This window comes from Castor canadensis, chromosome 12 (assembly GCF_047511655.1).
Source record: "Castor canadensis chromosome 12, mCasCan1.hap1v2, whole genome shotgun sequence".
Lineage (NCBI taxonomy): Eukaryota > Metazoa > Chordata > Mammalia > Rodentia > Castoridae > Castor > Castor canadensis.
This window is the reverse complement of record NC_133397.1, coordinates 5353398-5376454: the sequence shown is the minus strand read 5'-3', so window position 1 is coordinate 5376454 and position 23057 is coordinate 5353398. Positions and strand designations below refer to the sequence as shown.

Here is a 23057-nt window from a genome sequence, read left to right as displayed (position 1 = left end):
CACCCCCTGCAATCACATGGGACAGTTCCAGGACTGAATGCTCCTTAAGACCAGGAAGCATGCCTGCCCCTGTGCGGCTCCAGGCCATCTCAGGTCCTCAGCAGAACACGGTATGAGCAGCTCGTAGGGAGTGACCAAGGCTGTATGGTGCACCCTGATCATCCCCCTATAGCAGTGGAACATACAGGCATGTGGACGTGCTGCTCAAGTGCCTCCTTCTAGTGTCTCTGCCAGGAACGCACTGCTACCAAGGGCCCTGAGAACACCTAGCTCATTTCTCCTAAATAGATGATGCCAGTGATGCTGTGTGGCAGCCCAGGCCACACAAAAAGGGTAGCCACAGTTTCTGCCTTCCTTGCCCCCTCTTTTGGGAGGCCTGCCCTGGTAACCCAGTTTCCATGAAGTTGGAAAACTCAGGCCATATGAAGATACACAGAAGGATGTTTGACTGACAGTTCCAGCTGAGACCCCATCAGCAGCCAGGAACAACCACCAGCTCACAGTAAGTGATGGGAAATAAGAGATCTGCCCCAGCCAGCTCGGGCAGAACGAGCTCCAGCTGCCAAGCCTGCTTACAAGTGCAGATGAAAGAGCATCGTAAATGAGGGGGTGTTAAGCAAATGCATTTGAGGAGACTTACTTAAGACCCAGCAATAGATAAAGCCCTAGGGCAAGTCATCTTTTCTCAGCTGGAACTCAATTTCTCTGCATGTAAACTGTTAGTTGGACAGTGGGATTTCCAAGATCTAGCCTCACCCGGACTTTCGAAGTTTCTGCTGAGGTGCACACAGCTTCCACTCCCACAGTGGCTATGCAAATGCAGGATGCCCCATATCCACACCCAGGGAAAAACAAAAGCCCTCACTGCAGTTTCCTACAGTATTTGTGAGGGTTGGGCGGTGGGCCACGGCTGCTGTTAGTGGTTGAGTTGTGCTCCTCCACAATGATACGCTGACGTTTTAGTCCCCAGTTTCTCAGAATGTAACCTTTGGAAATATGCAGATGCAATCTAGTTATAAGGTGGTATTAGAATAAGCCTTTATCCCGCATAACTGGTGTCTTTACCCAGTGGGGAATTTGGACCCAGGGACCGACATATATGAAGACATATATGAAGACATATATGAAGACATATAGGGAGAACTGGCCCACACACAGGCGAAGAATTAGCATAATGCGTCTCAAGCCAAGGAATGCCAAAGAGTGCTGGCAAAGCCCAGTGCTGGAAGAGGAAGAAAGGATTCCTGACAGGTCTGAGAAAGCGTGGCCCTTCCACCAACCTCATTTCAGACTTCTGGCTTCCAGAAGGACACACAGCAAATTTCTGCTGTTCCAAACCACCCGGTTTGCAGTTTTGCCACAGTGGCCTGAGAAGACTCACAGATGTGGAAAGCGCAGCACTGAAGTCACGTGTGCCCCAAGGAGGGAGAAATGGCAATAGAACCAAGCTAACTCTAGACCAGTGGGCAGCACGCCTTAGCCTTTGGCCCAAAAGCCTGTTCTAGTCTTTTTGGACAGCAAATGGGATCTAAGAGTGGGTGTGATCTAAGGAGGGCAGCACAATGGAGCCCTTGCCATTTGTTCCGGGAACCACACTAAGGTGTACCTGACCCCAGAGTCATTCAGATGAGCTGCTATTCACCTGCATTGAACTTAGCAAAGCACCACTTCTTCAAGATGTAGATTTGGCAGACAGGAGACTTAAACTTGGCTCTGCCACTAGGGCTCTGTCACATGCTCCTTGTGTAACAGCTTGGTAAGAATGGACATGACGGCTTAGCCAAGTGAACCCTGGCCACCATACCCTGAAGCTTTGCAAAGGCACCCATGCACCTGTCTGAAGCTTCAACTGGGAACAGCAGGAAGCCACAGATGTGAAAGTCCAATGGAAAGGGCCATGTCCAGGTCCCCTAGGAAAATAGACAAATAGACGCAAGCAACAGTGGCACATGCTCCCAAGGAGGGGACTGTTCACAACATTTGCACACTAAGCCCCAAAAAGGATGCTTCATTTTTTTGGAAAATAGTAGTCTAATTGAAATACAATTCCCACTTCAAACAACTCCCCCATTTAAAGTGCACAATTCAATCGTCTTCAGTGCATTCACTGAGTAAGTCATGTGACCACTGCCACAGGGGATTATACCATGGCTCTAAGAAGAGTTTTTTCCCATTTGCCCAGGTGCTGTGTGCTGCCAGGCAGAGCTGACAGCTGCAACAGATGTCATCATATGTGGCCCTTGACAGGACATGCTGTGGCCCTGCTGTGGACACACATGGGCTTTGCCACAGACCTGTGGCTAAGTTTGCTGAAGAAATGCAGGTATGGGTGGATCTGTTCCCACTCCTTATCCACTTCCTTGAGAGCGGTCTGTCTCCAGATGGGGGTCACAACAGCAACAGAGGACTCCTGAGAAAAGCTGTAAATCAAGCCTCTTCTACCTGCAACCAGGGACTTCTGAACTTGACTCTTCCAGCTAATTCACTCCATGGCTTCCACTTGAGCCAGAATATAATTCACATGCCACCCCGGGGCCCGCAGAGTCCTGTGGGATCTGGCCCTACTGTCCCCTCTGATCACCCTCCTTGCTCCTACTCTGCCCATGCAGACCCTCACCCATCCCTGTCCTCCTGTCCTGCTCCACACATTCATAGGGCCACTCATCACTCAGCCATGGCACCACTCCAAAGGGTTTTCTCATCTTCTCCATCTGAAGATCCCTTCCCCATCCTGTCACTCCACAGATCACTACACTGTGGATGTTTGCTGGTTTGTTATCTCTCTCGTAAACAGAGTATAGGTTCCTTAAGAGAAGGATGTGTTAGCCTTTTACCAGACATACAGTAGGTGGTTAAATACGTGTTGAAAGTGTAAGTAAGTGACCTAAGGGCCCATTATAAACTCCACAGGCTAAAAAAACATTACTACATGGGGAGCGTTTGCATTCCTTCCCCATTATCTCTGCCTTTTATGCACTTGCTTACCTCTGGCACTCTCTAGACAGCTCTTCATTACAGGCTATACCATGATTAATGAAACACGGTCAGCACAGATCACAATAAAGGTCATGAGTAATGTCCGTGGTAAGTGATGGCAGAGATCCATTGGGTGCTCACTTGGTGTGTGTTCCTTCTCCCCCTTGGCCAGAATGACCACAGACATAACTTCAGTCTAGTGAGAAACCAGCAGGAACGACCTTCTGTCTTTCTTTTTAAACAGCAGACCTTCAACCAACTGGCAAGTGTACATGTATGTGCACACACACACACACACACACACACACGAAAACACACTTTCTCCTTCTTCCCGAGATCAAAGTTACAGATGGGCTGCCTCTTACCTGCGTTCGATGCCAGATCACAGATGCCCGGGAGTGGCCCAGCTTGTTGCGGCAGGGCCCCTTGTCGTAATGTATCAGAAGGAAATCATCCTGTGAAGGGCAGAGAAAGGGCGGTGTTGAATGGGAAAGTCCACTCAGTCCACTGCATAACCAGCCTGAGCCACACTGCCTTTTCCATGAGCACAGTAAGTGGTGACAGGAAAAGTGAGGATGACAATGAGGGGAGGCAGGCACTACACACCTGGCCACTGACATGCCAGACCAGCCATCACTTTACACTGAGCAGCCCAGAGGTGACAGCCAGCCTCACACACTAGAGGGAGTCTTGGGCCAGATTTCAGATTCCAGCCCAAAGAAGGGCCTTCCTGGGGAAAATGACTGTCTCTGGAGCAAGCTCAGGAAAGAGCAAATGTTGTACCAACACTGGGCTACTGGAGAAGCAGGTCAGATTCCTACTCCCCAGAGCTCCTGTGGGCCTGCCAGTGCTTCATCCCACTAGGTCATTCCAGCAGGATCTCAAACTTCTCATCAGCCAAGAAACCACACCTACTCACGATTTCTATCCAGAGCGAGCAATGATCCCCCTTTGCAGGGTTCATAGAAAACCTCTGGTCCACACTTCTCTCCAGGTGGTCTTGCCCTACCTGGATCTCCTCCCACTTCACACAACAACCCTCCCCAGACTGGCAGTTTCCTGGAGTAGGGCCCTCACAATGCCATCTGTCTAACAATGCCCCCCGCCCAGTCAGTGCCTTATACAGAATCTCCATCAGTACTGCTGAGCACAGGGGACAGAAAGACAGCTTTGCACACATCCTCTGCTCCTGCCTATCCTATTGTCAACACAGGAAGCAGGTAGTAAACGGTACCCAGTTAAGGCAGTGAGGTTTACTCATTTAACTGAGGCTGTAAACAGACAGAAAATAAATACAAGGTCCAATGTGATTTTGACAGAACCTAAGTCACTGTTCTGAAATCAGAGAGAGCTGGACACCAGCTGCTATTTTCTGGCCCCTCAGATTCAACTAGGTTAGGCTAGAGCCAGGAGAGGTGGCTAGACCAGCCATTCTCCTCCAGAGAAGAGTGCCAGCCTTTACTTTGCTGATGTGAGAGGCCAAGTCTCCTGGGCTATGAATGCATGACAGTGTGGCATTAAATTCTGGCTTTTATGGTACAATACTAGAGGCTGGAAGTCCAGAGGCTGCCATCTCCTCACGTTCCTTATTTGGGCCCTCGCCTTTGGGAGGAAGGGCAGGACAAATGAATCCATAGCCTCTTTAAGCCACATGTCTATGATGAAGGCATACAGGACCACTTCAGTCCACTGGGTGCTCTTTCCTCCTTGAACTTCTAACTACTCTTTTCTTCACACTGCTCTTAATGAGATCAGTTCAAGTTTGATTTGCAGGTCTCACTTACTGAGGCTGTTGGTCACAGTGTCTTGTAGTGTGGGATCTTAAAAAGTTTTAAAAAATAATTTGCCAAAAACCAAACCAAAGCATGTAGCGCCACCTAGTTTAAAAGTTTTCACCAGTCTTTCCAGTGGAAGCAAGTTCTGCACATCAGAATGTCCCAGACAGTTTATGGGAAACAATACTCCAGGGCTTTACCCCACAGGTCTAGCACAGGGCCTACTTCCCAAACTCCCTGAGCAGTTCTGATCCAACCTATGCTTAGTCAGCTGCTTGGATTGGTGCTCAGGTCCCTGCACTGGACCACAGCTCTTAGCTCTGCACACAGAGACCTTCACAGTGACTCTGGCTCATGTGACCAACATTTCTGGCCATGCTCAGATCCTACACGACTTCTTGTGCAGTTCTTTGGTAGCTGGGGGACTGGGCACTGTCTATTCTCTGCCTGGTGAATGAACTCTCACTTAGCCTCACGGTCCCTATCCACCCGCCAGTCCCCATTCAGTGCCCCACTGTGCGCCCTCAGCAAAAGAGAGGTTCACACCCTGAGGAAAAGCAGTCTTCATGGCAATGTGCCTGCATCATGTGCTGTGGGATTTCCTGCCAGGGAGGGACTGGCCCCTCAAGGTCAAAGTCTTTTGCCTCCACCCTCATCCACCTACAGCCCAAACTCAGAGCAGGGCTCCTAAAAACAATGGAGCCTCACTAAAGATGGGCTTTCCGATCCTCTGACCAAAGCAGTCTCATATGGCTTTCTTTTACGAGTCTTAGCTTTATTGAAAACCATAAAAGTATGTAGAAAGACAACAGTAAACATCAGAAAATAATTTATGCAAAATGTGTAATTCTTATGTAGTATAATTTATACAAATAAACTATATATTCAGTACAATTTTATGAGGGCATACATCTGTTACCTACAAAACTCTTCTCAAATGCTCAAATGTTTGCTCTTCTTCGTAGTGTATACTAATTGTACAAAGGGGTTTCATTGTGGTATTTCCATACATGCACATCATGTACTTTGATTAAATTCACTCCCTTTATTACTTTCTTATACCCTTCCCCCAATTTTAAAACAATTTTTATGAGTTTCAGGGTCTTATTCTATTTTCAAATATGTGTATGAAGTACTTCGATCACACTCATACCATGTTCACCCTCTCTTGTCCCCATACCCAGTCTCAATTAATTTTCCATTCATGTAATCCTTTTTTTTTTTTTGGTAGTACTAGGGTTTGAACTCAGGGTCTCATACTTGGTAAGCAGGTACTCTACCACTTAAGCCATGTCCCCAGCCCTTTTTTGCTGAAAGTGTTTATGAGATCTAAAAGTTTCTTGGTGAAGTCTTAAGGTCTTTTAAGAATAGCATCATATTTGACTTCTTCCTTTGTACCCTTTTGATTTCTTTCTCTTGCATTATTGTACTGACTAAGAATTCAAGCACAACACTGAGGAAGAGTAGAGAGAGTGGACACCCTTGAGTTATTCCCGACTTTTTAGGAAATGGTTTCCATTTTTTCCCCACTTCCTATGTTATTGGCTATTGATTTATCTTACATAGCCTATATTATGTTGAGGTACATTCCTTCTGCTCTTAGTTTCTTCAGAGCTTTTGTCACCCAAGAATGTTGAAATTTGTCAAAGGCTTTTTCTGCATCTATTGAGATGATCAAGTGATTTTCATCCTTTATTCTGTTTATGTGCTATTTACATTGATTGATCTCTCTATGTGGAAACACCCCCATATCCCAGGAATCAAGCCAACTTGATCATGATGTATGATCCTTCTAATGTGTTGTTAAATTCAGTTTGCAAGTATTTTGTTGAGAAGTTCTGCATCTATTGTCAGCAAGAAACTGGTCTATATTTTTCTTTTTGTGTGTGTCTGTATCTGGTTTTGGTATCAGGATAATACTGGCTTCATAGAGTGAATTTGGTAGCATTCCTTCCCTTCCTATCTTATGTAATATTTGAGGATCACTGATGCTAGCTTTTCTTTAAAGGTCTGCTACAATTCAGCAATGAATCCGTCCAATCCTGGTCTTTTCTTTGATGGCATACTCTTTATTATTGCTTCCATTTCATTGTTTGTTCCAGATCTGTTTAGATGGTTTATATTTTCTTGGTTCAATTTTGGTAAGTCATATGCATCTAGAAATTAACCCATCTTTTCTAAATTTTCTAATTTATTAAAATGTAAGTTCTTAAAATATTTCCAACTGATCCTCCGAATTTCATTGATATGGTTTGTGATATCCCCGTCCTCATCTATAATTTTGTTAATTTTGACCTTTGTCTTTCTTTTGGTAAGTTTGGTTAAGGATTTGTCAGTCTTGTTTAGCTTTTCAACAACTCTTGTACTGATTCTTTGCATTGTCCTTTTAGTCTCCATTTTGTTCATTTCTACTCTTATCTTTATTATCTTTCTGTCTACTTCTTTGGGTTTGGCTTGGTTTTATTTTTCTTAGAGTTTGAGATACACTATTAGGTTTTTTTTCAGTTGAGCTCTCTCTGATTTTTTTGATGCAGGCACTCATAACTATAAAGTTTCCTCTTAACATTGCCTTTGTTGTGTCCCAAACATCCTGGTAAGTTTTGTTTACATTTTCATGTAGTTCAGGAATTTTTTGACAACTCCCCTCTTTATTTCTTCACACTGATCATTAAACAGTATACTGTTCAGTCTTCATTTGTTTAAATATTTTCTGAAGTTCCTCTTGTTGGTTTCCAATTTTATTCCATTGTGGTCTGATAAAAATATAGAAGTTTATTTCAATTTTCTTATATTTGTTAAGACTTGCTTCATGTCTCAAAATATGATCTACTTTGGAGGAAGTTCCATGGGCTGCTGGGAAGAATGTATATTCTGTGGATGTTGTGTGAAATATTACGTAGATGTCTCTTAATTCCTAAGTTTTTTTGTTTATTTTTTAATCTGGATTACCTAGTTATTGATGAGTGTGGGGATATTAAAGTCACCCACTATCACTGTGTTGGTGTCTACCTGTGTTTCTCTGTCTAGTAGTGACTGTTTTATGAAACTGGGTACACTGACATTCTGTATATATGTTTACAATTGTTATATTCTCTTGGTAGACTGCTCCCTTTATGGATAGAAAGTGACTTTCTATGTCTCTTCTGATTAATTTTGGCTAGAAGTCTGCTTTGTCAGATATGATATACTTTTGGGTTCCATTTGCTTAGAATATCTTTTTCTATCCTTTCCCTTTAAACATTTGTTTGTGCTAGTGAGGCCCATTTCCTCACCAGAACCATAACAAATGGTTCTTGTTTTTTAATCCAATTCCACCATCTGTGTCTTTTGATTGGAAGTGAGACCATTCACATTCAGTGATATTATTGAAAGATGTGTGGTATTTCCTGCCATTTTTTGTAGCCTTTGATTCTCTACTCATCTAGTGGGATTTACTTTTTTTCTTGTATTTTTATGGTTGTCTTTATGCTCCTCTTTCGTGTGTATTATTCTTTTAAGTATCTTCTGGCATGCTTGCATTTTTATGGTTGTCTTTATATTCCTCTTCCATGTGTAGAATTCCTTTAAGTATCTTCTGGAGTTCTGACTGGGTGGTCAAGAATTCTTTAAGTTTTTGTTCATCCTGGAAGGTTTTATTTTTCCTTCAATTATGAAGGATACCTTTGCTGAATACAGTAATCCTGGTTGACAGTTATTTTCTTTCAGTGCTCGAAATACATCATTTCATGCCCTCCTTGCTTTTAAAGTTTCCTTTGAGAAATCTGCTGTTATTCTGATGGGTTTGCCTAGGTGCATCTCTCTTGAAGCTTTCAATATTCTTTCCTTGCTCTGTATGCCTCATGTTTAACTATAATATGCATTGAAGAGGTTCTTTTCTGGGCTTCTCTGTTTGGGGTCCTAAAAGCCTCTGGTAGCTGTATGGCCATTCTTTCTGATGATTTGGTAAGTTTTCTGCCATTATTTATTGAATATATTTTCTATGACTTTAGTTTGCACCTCTTCTTCTTCTATACACATGATTCATAGATTTGACTTTTTAATGGTGTCCCAGAAGTCTTGAATGTTATGTTCATACATCTTCATCTTTTTTTTCTTTTTCTTCATCTGAATGTTCTAATACATCTGCCCTGACTTCAAGCCCCGATATTTGATCAATTCTACTGGTGAGGCTTTCAACTGAATTTTTCTCTTTTTTAAATTTGATTTATTGAGCTTTCCATCTGCAGAATTACAATCTGATTTTTTTCAGAATATCTATATTTTTGCTGAATTCTTCTTTCATGCCCTGCATAGTCTTCCTTTTTTCATTTGACTCTTTGAGTTCTCTTGGAATTCATTCAGGTTTTTATTGTGTCCTTTTTAATTTCACTGGTCATTCTTATAATCTTTTTAAAAAATTCTTTGAGATGTCATCCACTTCATTAGCATTAGTATACTTTGGTGTGGAGTTGTGCAGTTTTGGAAGAGTCATGCTGCCTTGTTTTTTCATTTTTCTTGTGTTCTGTCTTGGGAATTATGCATCTGAGGCCAAAACACTGGTTGAACCTTTTAATCACTTGTGCTCTTTCAGGTGAAGCACTCTCAATGTTCAGGTAGGACAGTGTAGTGGCATTGCCAAAGTGTTATTTCTCACCACTCTACAGTAGCCAAGCATTCTCCCATGTGCTCAAGGCAATGCTCAGACTGAGGAAAACTAACTGAAGTCTTGTAGTAGGATCAGTTGTCTGCTTCTGGGTTACTTTCACTATAAAAGCTTCCCTTCTTGTGAACTGGGAGCTGCTTCCAGCCACAGTGAGCTTCCCAGATAGACAGGTTCCCACTTGCTCTACAAGCCTCAGTTTGTGTGTCCCTAGGGGCAGCAAGTGTCTAGGCCTAAGGATGAACCTCACATGTGTTGGAAGCATAGGTGAGGGCAAATATGGCACTGAATACAACACTGGCGGGGGAGAACAAAAGCACTGAGGCACTCTGCCTACTGGTCTCAGTGCTTTCAGCATCCACCAATCAGTCCACTTCTGTTTGTGGGGGAGGACGTTCTGGAAGTCATGTGATTCTGAGGGCCTGGGCTTGGGGCTCTCAGTCCTGCTTGGCAGTAAACTCTTGCCAGAATGCAGGACCCAGAGGTAGATCTCAGTGGTTTCAGAACCTGCCCAACAGATCATCTTTATGTGGGGGGAAGAGGCTGTGGAAATCATAAGTTTGGGGGAAGGGTCTGGGCTCTGGGCTCTCAGACCCACCTGGCAGCCAACACACATAGCCAGGAGGTAGGACCTACAGACTCAGCAATATGTCAGCCAACGGCTAGGTGCTTCTGTGATAAGCTCATTCTGGAACCCTGTGCATAGCTATGAAGCAGTGAGGATTCAAGGGGAGGTGGGGCATGGCAAGTTACAGAGAAGTAGGAAGAAGAAAGCTGTAAGAAGTCATTTATAGCTCCTGGAGGCTTGTACGTGCACAAACTTGTGTCTTAGAAGAAAAAGTCGTGAGAGAAGAGGAGGTGGGAAGGTGCTCCTGGATCCTCTGCCCAGTGCTTCCAACTGGCATCTGGCTGTGTATTTATGAGCTCATCTAAATTGCCATAAAGGTCTTGATCGACTGCCAACATAGTAGACTCCCTTTCTCCTTTGGAATCTGCTCTCCCCAGCAACAGGGTCATTTTTCAGCAGCTCTTCATGTGCAAAGGACAACATGGAGCTCCTGACTGTAAGGAAAAGTGCCATGAGGCTCCCTGGTGGGTACAGGCAGAATCAGTAAAGGAAGCAGGACTGGGGCTTTGAAATGGAGTGGGCAGGTAGTGCCACATGAGATGCCCACTGCTGTGTGAGATGGAGAAAGATGTGGACTTCCTTTCCTGTGAGTGGTCCAGGCAGTACAGGAAGGAGCAGAATAAACCATGACTGCTTCAGAAATCAACCTTTTTCTCCATCTGTTTCTAATACTGCTCCTGAAGAGTCCCCCAAGGGGGTCTGATAACAAGTACTAAAGCTGGCATTTCACTTCCTTTCCCCTCAGGAAGAGTTTCCTAGAGTGGTGAATTGCAGGCCAGACACAAACTATATCATAATTCAGTGGCCAGTTTTCAAGAAACCCAGAAAACAGTAAAATGCAAAAAAAGAAGAGTAGAAACAACTCAGTAATATTTCAATAGACATCCTAAGCATGTCCTTGGTACTATACAAGGTCAGAAAACAGCCTTGTAGTTTCAGCTTAAGCTAAAGAAAACAAATCCTGTAACTGATTCATTAATCTTGACCAGGAAGTGGATGAACCCACCAAAGTAGAAGAATGATAACATTTTTCCAGATTTGTTCAGCTACATTAAGTTTTCCTATGTATTTAGCAACTTAAAGTTAACCAAGAAATTATAGCCTTTGTAAAAGAACAATCCCCCAAAGAAGTTACCTATCTCAATTTTTAAAAGATAGCTTTATGTATACGACCTGTTAATACTGTGTTTCAAATAGATACTTGCTTTCTTCTTGATAATCTCTTAGCCTGTCCTGAGAAGGATGGCCAAACTATCAAAGTTATTTCCCTCTGCCCCATGTTTAGACCATTTCTCCTTCACCTTGGCAACCTGAGTTGACCCTTTCATCCATTATGACCTAAGGTGAGTGCTCTGATATAGCCCTTTGGCACTGACACTTACCAAGAAATAGTGGTATTAGTCAAGATAAGAAAGAAGAGACTGGACTGGAGTTTTGGCTCAAGCAGTAGAGCCCCTGCTTTGCAAGTGCAAAGCCCTAAGTTCAAACCCAAGTCCCACTGAAAATTAAAAAAAAAAAAAAAAAAAAAGAACAGACTTTGCACAGATGAACCCCCAACAGTGTATAACATGGATTTGTACTAACTCTCCTTTATTTGAATTAGATCTCGTGGTTTCATGCAATTATTGATGAATTAGATGCATTCATCTTTGCTACATAGAACAGATATAAATATATCCCTTTCATGATATATGACTTGATTTATTGGACTATCATAACTATAGTGCTTAATATACGATTAGATCTGCTATTTAATTGTAGTTCTGAAAAAGTATGTACAACTGAATTCTTCTAAAACCAAAATCTTAATGACACCATTTAGGGTGAGGAATGAGAACAGGAAGCTGGAAGAAGCCTGTTTGACAGCAGGCCTGGAAATTCCAAAAAAAAGTAGGGACCCAGGCACATTGGCGCTCTGAGTATGAAGGGTCAGAAGAAATTCATGTTTTGCAATGTCAATTCTTTCCAAACCTGGATTTGGCTCTTGCTGCATAGGAGGGTTAGGGGCTTGGGAATCACTCAGAAGAGCCTCAGTATAGAGGATGCTTGGGATAAAGTTGCCAGGTTAGGCCAGACACTTCCATTCTGTCAGACAACAAAGGGCATACATGCCCCTCCTCCCCTACAAAGGACATAAGTGTTAATGAAGATGGACAGTGCCCATGCCCAGCATGCTTTGCCATCTCTGCCTCTGTTTAGCCTTGGTATTCCACACAGGGTCCCTGTACTGGATTAAATATGCCTCCCTCTCCAAAATTCATTTAGTGAAGCTCTAAGCTGCAATGTGATGGGAAGGTAGGGCTTTCAGGAGGTACTAGATTGAGGGTGGAGGCCCATGACAGGATTAGTGTCCTTCAAATAGGAAGAGACCAGAGTTTGCTGTTCCTCCCATGGGAGGACACAGTGAGAAGACACCACTGAAAAATCAGGAAGGAGCCCTCACCAGAACCAGATGTGCTGGCACCCAGCTCCCAGACTTCTGCCCCTTGAACCCTTAGAAACAGACATCTGGTTTTTGTACCGCCCGTCTGTGGTATCCAAACACAGCAATAGGGCTAGGACAAAGCCCAAGATCAGCCAGGCTTCCAACCTTGCCCGGAACTTCCACACCCAGCACTCCTGACCATATTCCTACCTCTGACACCATCACATTCAGTAAATTAATATCACTACATCACAGAACAAACACTCTCTGGTGCCATCCATCTGACTCATAGGCATAACTTCCAAGCACTTTAGGAAATGGCTGGTCTCTTTTCCTCACCCCTCACCCATGAGGCCACGCAGTACTCACGTCCAGGGACTCCAGGCAGTACCAGCAGAAGGCATGCTTGCAGTTCTTGCACATCATCTGTGCACAGCCCTCATCCCGCTCAATGTAGACCTTGCACTTGGGGCAGCGTTTGATTGGTGCATCAGCCTCTTCTATCTTGAAAGCAGAGCTGTGGGACACACTTGGTGAGACCTGTGCAGAGGGACCCACCAGACACCCTACAGCAGCAGAGGCCAAGCAGCACCAGCTACGCTGTGTGCACTGCTCCAGTGCAGGTACTGGGACCTCTTGTTATTGAAGAAAATAAAACAAAACATGGTTCAGGGGACATGTCCCAAGGTATGTAGGCAGGGGGACAGCAGAACAGAAAGAAAGAGGAAAATAGGGAGCAGCTGGTGATGACACCTTTGGCTAGGCAATGGGCAGCCATAACAGTCCCTCCATCAGAAACATGGCCACTCTGTTCATATGAAAAAAAGCTCTGAATATTATCAATTTCTATGGTTCACCCTTCACCCTACTGAATTCCAAAGTACACAGAATGAATCTACAAATTCCATCTGGACAAACAGCTAGACCATCTGGCTAGTGGGAAAGAAAGGGCAGAAACAGCAGTTTTTTTCCCAAATCCTTTTAACAGACTTGGGATTTTAGGAAGATGTAGCCCCTTAGTCTTAGGAAGCTGTGCACCTGTTTTTGGTGATCCTTCTGGTGTTTATAACCACCCACTACTCTTGTTCCCATTTCTACACCCCCATTTCGGATCTGCTTCAATAGAGTGTAGTTTGGGGAATACTACAGGTACCACAGGACTTCAAAGCCTGCATGGTAATGGACGCTATGTATTTGTGAACTGTCATTCCAGGCATCTTTAGCTTTCCAAGGCCTTGCACAATGCCTGGCAAATAGCTGTCACCAATAAACCATCAAACAAATAAACTATAGGTCTGAATGAGACTCAAGAGGTGGAGTGAGTGCTGAGGCCACTGCACTTTCAGCCACATCTGGCACTTTCAAGAAGGAAGGGTACTTCTTTCTCTCAGTCCTCAACCCCAGCCCCCAACCTCCAACCCACACAGCAGCTCATGCATGGAGGGTACCTGGTCTCCCCAGGAAGGAAGGTGATCGGCATATTCTCTGGGCAGCCTTGACCAGGGTGCCAGCGGGCTTTGCAGGCAGAGCAGAACTCCATGTCACAGGCTTTGCACTGCACCAGCTGGGGGGTCTGCAACCCCATGTCCTGGAGCTGGCACACAGCCTGACAGGTGGACGCTGGGCACCATGTCCGGCAGGGGTCAAAGAGCACCTCTAGCATAAGGAGACAAAACAGGCACATCAGACCCAGGACACTGAGGGGACCGAAGGGGCCATCGTGGAGGAGTCACACCAGGACACTGCCTAACACATATGGCAGTGAGAGTGCCCAGATAACAGTTGGATAAACTTGGCCCTCAACTCTCTGCCCATCTTGTTTTTCCACATGGGCTCCCACCCCTCCCAGTTCCCTACCTGGCACCCCCACGATGCCGCCTGTGCACATGCTGTGCCCCCGGCTCCCTGTGATGCCCTCCTGCTCTCCAGGCTGGGCTCACGGCCCTCAGGTCACTATATTCCACAGAGCTGCACCCACTGGCCCAGCTGGTGCATGCCAGCACCATGGTTCTTTATTTGCCTCTGAGGACGCTGTCTCTGAAGTCAGGCCTGCACCCTCTTCCTGTATCTTCACAATCCAGCCCCGTGCTCAGCACAGCCAGCACTCAGATGTGTTTGTCAAAAGGTAGAGAAAGGAGGGAAGGAAGACCATTAGTCTCCCAATCAGATGACTCGTCTGCCTAAGATGGTCTCCCTCCCAATCTAAATCTAAGGGGTGAGCTTCACTAGCTGCATTTTACCTCTAAATTGGAGCCAAAGTTACTAAGAAGCCTAATTTCATGGAATTAGTCAGGAAGTTCGTTTGTAAAACAGGATATAGTGACACTCCTATTCCTTCACAACCTTGCCCAAAAATTTGGCTTAAATAATTGGTCTTGAGCTGCCCTTCATCGTGAGCCTGGTTATGCATCTCATTTTTTCATTTTAGGAGACACTGAATTTTCAAGAGGGGCAGTGGGAGGGAACCACGCAGCGTGTGACATTCTGCCAAAGAGCGATCAGAGGCCAACAGATTATGGGCTATTTTCACAGGCCTGCAAGTAGGCTACTGGTTCCTAAGCTTCTTGGTAGGCCTGTTCTTGGGACATAGTATGGGGAAAACTGAATTCTGCTGAGAAAAAATGGATGGCCAAGAAAAGATGCTTACAAACTTCTCAGCTCTGTGCCTGGCAGTCAGCCAGGTTGAGCACACCTGTCTCAGAGACAGGATCATTACTCACTGGGAGCTTTTGGGGCACAGACCTCACCTGCACACACCAGCATAGGACAGGCAGCAATTTAGGTACTATGTCACTAGCTGAGTTGACTACATACATGCACACATAGGTGTGTACCTTCCTGGAGGTACCACGTTCCTGGAGTTAGTGTTCTAGAAACATGCTTGCATCAGGTACAATGTTGTTCGTCTCCTGTGAGGCTGGCAAACTGGGTACAGGGTACAGAGGGGTTATTTAAGTCTTTGTGGACCACACCATTTCTAGGTGTCATCTGTTGGAGTTAAAAGCATATGTGGCAACCTGTAAATTAAAGTTCCAGGAAAACCTTAATTACAGAGGCCTGGAAGTAGGACAGGGCTCAGGCCAGGGCTGGTACACTGGCCTTGGTTGACTGACTCCTGATTCAATGTAAGTAACCTCTGCCTCTTTATTAAAAAAAAAAAAAAAAAAAAAAAGGTGAATTAGGACAGATGCTGTGGCTCATGCCTGTAATCCCAGCTACACAGCAGGCAGAGATCAGGAGGATCTCCCAGGCTAAAAGTTCATGAGATGACATCTCAACCACACAGCTGTCATCCTAGTTATGCAGGAAGAACAAACAGGATCGTGGTCTAGGCTAGACAGGGCAAAAACATGAGACCCTAAGTTTGAAAAATAGCTAAAGCAAAAAGGGCTGCGGGCCTGGCTCAAGTGGTAGAGTGCTGTCCTAGCAAGGGCAAGGCCCTGAGTTCAAAACCTACTGCCCAAACAAAAAGTGAATAACCGTACACAAGTATCACATTGGTAGTGCCTGCAGGGGACTGGGCAGCACGTGGCAATGAAAGAGCTCTGGAGCCTGAGACCCTGTCCTCCGCCTTGACCTTCATCCAGTACTGTCAAACCCTCAATGTCACAGCTCGTCTTATTCGAGGGTAGTTTCAATGCTTGCTTTCCTAAAATGGTTCCTAGCTGTTGGATGTGCTGACACATGTGGAGGCAGAGAGCTGAGGGTACACAGCACACGGACGTGAGGAGGCTGCCCCCGCCTCCTGGGAGAGGTCAGGCTACTGTGGGAGGAAGGCCCTGGGCAGCTCGCAAGCCCAGGAACCCAAGCTGCTCACTCTGCCTGGCAGCCCTGCTGCCCCTGCTCCTGCCACTGACTTTACCCAGAGGCCCTCTGCCTCCCTGTGTGCTGTGGGTGAACCAGCCAGCCCCAGACCAGCTACACGGCCTCTATCCACACAGCTCCTGAAGCAAGCTCTGCAGGGTGTGGACACTCGTCATGCTGTGAGGCTATGGTCAGAGCCTGCACAGAGCAGGTTGCCTGCCTCAGATCCCTGAGATCCCCATGCTATCGCTACCCTTTCCTGAGCTCTGGAGTCCCAAAGAGCAGAAGGGAGCAGAAGTCACAAAGCTCATTATCTGTCCTTTTGTCCTCCCTGCGACCTCACCACAGGAGAGGACATCACACACCCTCTTCATGGAAGACCCCATTCTGCCATGGCATGGAGGGAAGGTTTCCGTGATAACAACTTCAATTCTGTTACTGTCTTCGCGGAGCTGTGACATGGCACATGTCCTCATGTGGACAGACTTCCTATGGGCAAGGTAAAGGACAATGACCTGAGAGTGTGCTATCTAGACTGCAGGGCCCGTCACCCCTGGGAGCGCCCAGGCTCCTAGCTTAGACATCTATTAACATACCCGCCATCGTCCCAGTTTCCCCAGCTCTGCATTCAAGATGGGAAGGAGCCGATAACCAAGTCCACAGCAGGCAACACGCAAGTGTTTCTTTTCAGAATGTATTGCCTTCCTACCTCTCCATCACTTGTATGTCTAAAGATGCCCTGCAAAATACATTCTATCTTATACAGTGTTTTTTAGTTACTATATTTTATATACATGGGACATTTTTTCAAACAAGCGAAACCACAGATTTTCTGGAACGGCAGAAGAAACTAATCCTAATACCAATTTCCCCAAAATCAATTTGAGTACTGTTATAATTCATCCTTGGGAGGTTGTACTTAATTCTTAACTAACCTTAACGAAGCAAGTCCCCCGGAGAACTCTGCTTATAAACATGTCTAACGCTTGTCACGGAAGTGATTTATTTTTTTAAAAACAGATTTTACTGTAAAGGAAACACACCCAGTACACACCTATGTACTCGCTCTTACCGTGCTGCCTGCCCTGACTAGAGTCCTGACCCCAGATTGTGGTGGTGGGTGGGGCCCTGGTAGGAGCCAGGGCCATCTCAGTCAGTCCTCTGCTCTCATCAGGTCTGATGGCTGGGTAGACACACTGGCATATTTTTAGTCTCTCTGAGTTTTTCTTTCTTTGAAAAAAGAGTACAAGGCTTGACTTACGCACTCTTTGGACCTCTGGAGGTGGGACAGAGAACTCAGGCAGCCACATCCCTGTCTTGGGGTGGCAGGAGTCTCTGGACAGACAGACACGGAAAGAAAGACTTGCAGCCTCGCATGGTGAGTGCTCAGATACAGCAGAGCAGGCACATATGGGAGGCTGAGCCAGGGCCCTCTCTCAAAAGCCTGTCTTTGCCCAGGTGTTGGAGTCAGCCAGGTGGGAATGCAGGTACACAAAGAGAAAAGGCAGCCCCTGTCTCCCTTCCTCTGGCTTCTGGCTTGCCAATGGCCTCAGCTAAAGAAGGAAAGAAGTTTCCATGCAGCTGGAGACATACTGGGACTAAGTGAAGATGCATGAGGTGAATTTGCTATAGGGCTTTTTGGTAACTAAATGTTGCTAGAAAATCATCGAGATTAATTTCTGCTAAGGCATCCTCCAGTAATTAAATTTTAAAGAAGCAGAGCAAATAAGTTTGCTTTCAGATCACATTGCCAGGTTTGTACAAGGGTCTGTATATAATCCAAAGTTCTACCTTAGCCCCAACGTTCTCATATTTCACTGGGACAGTGCTTCTGTGGTATTAAGTCTAGATTCTTTAAAAAAAAGAGAAAAAAAAACCTTTTAGCATAATGTTTTCAAGTGAGAGAGGTATTTTTCTAACCTAAGTCAACTTGGCTTCATTTTTATGCAAAAGAAAAATAAATTTTTTGACTAGGCCAAAATACTGGAAAAAAAAAGCTAAAATTATTAGGTAGGAAAATTCACTCAGCTGTATTTTTAAATTAAATTCAATGTCATGGAAAGTTCATATTCTTATAACCCAAACAACCTCCCAGTTTCTGTCAAGATTCTCTCTGGAAAATAATTTTAGAAGACCCTGAAAGTCTCAGAAACCCAAATTAATCAATTTTGTAGCGCCCCCATACTGGCTTTAGCACTGCATCATTTGCCCCAAAGCAAATGATACATGCCATTTCAAGAAACACACTCTTGGGGCTTTTACAAAGGAAGAAGTCCAAACAGCCAAAAAACATGAAGAAATGCTCACCATCCCTGGCCATAAAGGAAATGCAAATCAAAGGCACACTAAGACTCCACCTCACTCCTGTTAGAACAGCCATCATGAAAAACAGCAAGAACAACAAATGCTGGCGAGGATGCAGGGGGGAGAAAAGAATCCTCATAACTGCTGGTGAGAATGCAAGCTAGTGCAACCATCATGGAAAACAGTATGGAGGCCCCTCAAAAAACTAAAAATAGAACTGTCATAAGATCCAGCAATTCCACTCCTAGGGATCTACCCGAAGGAATGTGAGTCAGGTTACAATAAAGACACCTGCACTCACATGTTTATTGCAGCACTATTCACAACAGATAAACTATGGAAATAGTCAAGATGACCCACTACTGATGAATGGGTTAAGAAAATGTGGTGTTTATACACAACATAATTTTATTCAGCCATGAAGAAGAATGAAATTTTGTCATTTGTAGTAAATGGATGGAACTGGAGAACATCATCTTAAGTGAAGTCAGTCAGGTTCAGAAAACCAAAGGCCACGTGTTTTCTCGTATGTGGAATACAAGCAATATTAGGAAAAACAGATCACACTAAGGGGAGGTCACAGGAGAGGGAGGGTAAAAGAAGGAAGTTAAGAAGGTGGATATGGTTGATGCACTTCCTATACAAGAATGAATATAGAATTTTTAAACCTGTTGAAATCACCAGAAGAAGGGAACTAGGGTAGAAAGGAGAAAAATAGAGGGGATGAACGAACTTAGGTTATAATACATAAATACATGGAAATGTCACAATGAAACATCTTGTATAGTTATCTTAAACAAAAATATCACTGTTTTTTCAAAAACGGGGAACAGAAAGGTAAAACAGGCCCTGTGTAGGGGTTGATAGCAGTGGGAGGGATAAAGAATGATCATGGAAGGGGTGAATTCAACTATGATATATTTAAGAATTTATGCAAATGTCACAATGATACCCCGGTACAATAACAACAAAAAAAGCAATTAAAAAAAGACCAGGTGTAATAGTAATCCCTGCTACTCTGGAGTCAGAGGCAAGAGGACCAAGGTTCAAGGCCAGTGCAGGGAAAAAAGTCAGCAAGTCCTTGTCTCAAAAATAAGTCAGGCATGATGATGCACGCCTGTAATCCCAGCTACTTGGGAGGCAAGAGTAAGAGGATTTTAAGACCAGCCTGTGCAAAAATGCAAAAAAAAAAAAAAATGCTAAAAGCAAATGGGCTGGGGGCATGGCTCAAGTGGCAGAGAGCTTGCTTAGCAAGCTCAGGTCAGTGAGTTCAAACCAACAAAAAGAAAGAAGAAATAAGCTATTGAACAAATTTCAAAGCCATCATCAGAACACTTGTTTGAATTTTGGAGTTGGCTATGCTTTTTTTTTTTTTTTGTTCTGAGAAGACTCAAAGTTACCTTTGGCATTTCTTTAATAAGAATTTGCAAAAGTCCTAAATCCACAGGGATCCTGATATTTTGCTCTGGTCCATTGCTGGTCTTGTGCCACCCATTTGCACCTTCACAGTGCTCTCAAGTAAGCACGTCATTCTGGCCCATAGCTCAGTAGTGTGTCCCTGCTGGAAGTAAAGGCATGTCCAGGAAGAAAGTGACCCCAGAGGTACCAACTGTGCTGAGATCCCAGTGCCTCCTCACCCCGCCCCCGAGGAAGCTCTACAGGCTTGTTGCCGGATTGTGTCTCTCACTCTGTTCTTCCCAGGTAAGGATGAAGCCCAGAATGCATTTGAATCTTTTGAAAGCCAATGGAATCCACAAGCCTCTTTTAAATATCATTTTATGATCCTGGGATACTTTAAGAGCATCAATTAAGGCATCTCCTGGACTTACAACATGTCTTAGTCCTTAACAGTATGATCCCCAAACACAGTTCCACCACTTGGCACACACTCATCCTGTGTCACTCCACGTGGCTCTCTTGTAGGAGGCCTGGGTCTGCATTCAGCCCACGCCAGGGAAAAGGGCTGTGCAGGGCCTGCACCTATGGGTGGGTGATCTGGTCCCTAACCCCACTACAGTTAAAAGTTAGAAGACAGACAGCATTCTGGTGTCAGCTCCACAGTGTGTGACATACTGGGACCCAAGATTCAACTACTTATCAGCCCACTATCTCAGCCTGCAGCAGGAGGGAGGCAGAGCAGGCTAGACGCCAATGCCAGTGCAGGTGACCTACACTGAGCCTCAGGACCTCCCTCCCCGCCTTTTGGATTTTTAAATTCAGGGCTGGTCTAAGGGGTTAGCCCTGAAACCTTTACACCTTAAACTGGCTGAAAAAACTAAAGTTCCATGGCATTGTTTAAACCAGCCCCTGTAAGCAAATGTGTCTCATGAGTTCTTCCTGCTACCAAACAGGCCTCCAAACTATTCAGAGAGTTCAAAATGTCAGCTGAATTTCAGAAGTTCACTTTACACCCACCTTTCCATTCCTCTTGTAGCTTCTTAACTGTTTCAAAATGATGTATCCATATCTCCCCAGGAAGCTCCCAAAGTTATCCACCTTCTGATACAAGAATCACAACTGGCTGGTTTACCAGGCCACTTACCTCTTTCAAATTGCAGTTTTTTATATCTTTGCATAATTTCAGCTGCAACCATACACTCAATCTAAAAGAAAAAAACACGAACAAGCTGTGTAACAAGCTGAGGGCTGGAAAACAGCAATGTAAGCCCACACAGAACCTGCCACAGCCCCGTGAGCTGGCGGGGTGAGTTAGCACACGTGTGGCAAACATGGGTTCACTTTCAGGTACCTCATTCTCTTGGAGATGCCCCTGTTTGGGGCAGGCGGCATCCGGGCAGCTAATCGCAGTTTCCAGTCCTTCTCTGATCAAGAGCTCAACGTACTGTTTCAGGCACTAAAAGAAAAACAGAGGAGAGTCTATAAGCATCTTTACTTTCTTGATGCCAAAGACACAATGATGCATCAAGACAATGACTAGTCAAGGACTGGGTGTGGTGGCTCGTTCCTGCAATCCTAACTACTCAGAATGTGCAGACTAGGAGGATCAGGGTTCAAGACACCCTCATCTCAACTAATGGTGGAGCATGGTGGCTGTGCCTGTCATTCCAGCTATGCAGAGAAGCACAAATAGGAGGATCCTGACTAGGCCATCCTGGGCATAAAGTGAGACCCTGTCTCAGAAATATCCTTGCAAAAGGGTTGGTGGAGTAACTCAAGTAGTGGAGAGCCTACCTAGCAAGTGTAAGGTCCTGAGTTCAAACCCAATACTGTAAATAAATAAATAATATTAAAGAAAAAATTTAAAATGAACAATCAAGCACTTTCTTCTATTACACTTTTATAGTTTCACTGCATACCTCATAAAACCATCAGATTTTGGGGTTTCATTTATTTGCTGAATTTTTATGGGGTACCTAGTCTGACCAGGGACTGTTCAGACTTAGCTGGTTCCCAGAGCTAAGATTGGAGTGGGACCCCAGAGCACAGAGTCAGCAAGCACAAAACCCAAGACTTAAGAGCGAGATGGGCAGCAAGTGTGGCTAGAAAGGACAGTCCTCAAATGCATAGCAGGTGTCAGGTTCTGAACTAAATTCTGACCTTCTACTCGTTGATTAAGTCTTTAGAACACTCTGACAAGAAAGGTATGACCACTCATCTTTTAGATGTGAATGTCACCCCAAGACAGAACAGGCAGAGCCTGGATTTGAACCCAAGCTTCCTCAGCTAATGTGCCCACACTTGGAGCAAGCTGTTTCTCTAGCTCCCTTGTTATTACTGAACCTAACTGGACCAAAATGGGTGGCGACAGGAGATGCAGAAAGGACACAGGATAGACAGACAGACAGAAAGTGGCACTGGGTGTGTTGGGTGCTCCAGTGGAGACGCACAACCCTCATTGCTTCTTTTCTCTCTTATTCTCTTCATTTACTCCACTTCTTTTCTCTGTCTTTTTTATTTAAGGCCTTATTCCTTCGCAGTTCTTTAAAACCTTGCTTCACTATTCTTTAAAACCTCTTTCCTTAGACTCGCTCTGCCCCATGTTTTCTCTTAGCTGTTCTTTAGCATAATCTCTCTTAAAGTCCTTGCCCCCAGACTTGCACTGCCCCATGTTCCCTTTAGCTTTTCTTTAGCTTAGCTTTTCTAAAGCTTATGTATACAGTTTTCTTTAGCTTTCTTAAAGTCTCAGCCCTCAGATGTGCTAGCAATTCCCCTTATCAATTCCCCTTTAGCAATTCTCCTTCAGCAATTCTTCTTTCAATTCATTTTCCTCCTTCAGCGGTCTTTCTCCAGCACCTTCCCTTCAGCAATCCTTTTCCCTTCAGCAATCCTTTTCCCTTCCAAAAGCTGCCCACACCAAAAAGCCAAAAAGCCCTAAAAGCCAGACGCAAAAGCCCATAAAGCAAAGGCCTCAAAGCAAAAAGCTCAAAGCAAAAACCCCAAGCAAAAAGCCTCACATCCTCCTTCAGGGAGTCTTTTATACCCAGTGGTAAACAGGGTGGAGCAGCGGTTCTCCAGGAGGGGCATGACATTGTAAAAGGAGAAACC

The 23057-nt window shown here is 44.7% G+C and overlaps 1 protein-coding gene across 6 annotated transcripts in view; it reads right to left on the bottom strand.

Annotated features, from left to right (window-relative positions):
- The window catches only part of Rnf144a (ring finger protein 144A), a 114712-nt gene that overhangs the window by 9675 nt on the left and 81980 nt on the right, over window positions 1-23057 (bottom strand). For all 6 annotated transcript variants that reach the window (XM_074049104.1, XM_074049102.1, XM_074049100.1 and 3 more), the window contains 5 exons: window positions 21301-21405; window positions 21094-21154; window positions 13892-14099; window positions 12813-12960; window positions 3342-3431 (listed from right to left, as the gene is read on the bottom strand). In XM_074049104.1, coding sequence (XP_073905205.1) covers window positions 3342-3431; window positions 12813-12960; window positions 13892-14099; window positions 21094-21154; window positions 21301-21405 — 612 coding nt within the window. The remainder of the gene's footprint in view (window positions 1-3341; window positions 3432-12812; window positions 12961-13891; window positions 14100-21093; window positions 21155-21300; window positions 21406-23057) is intronic.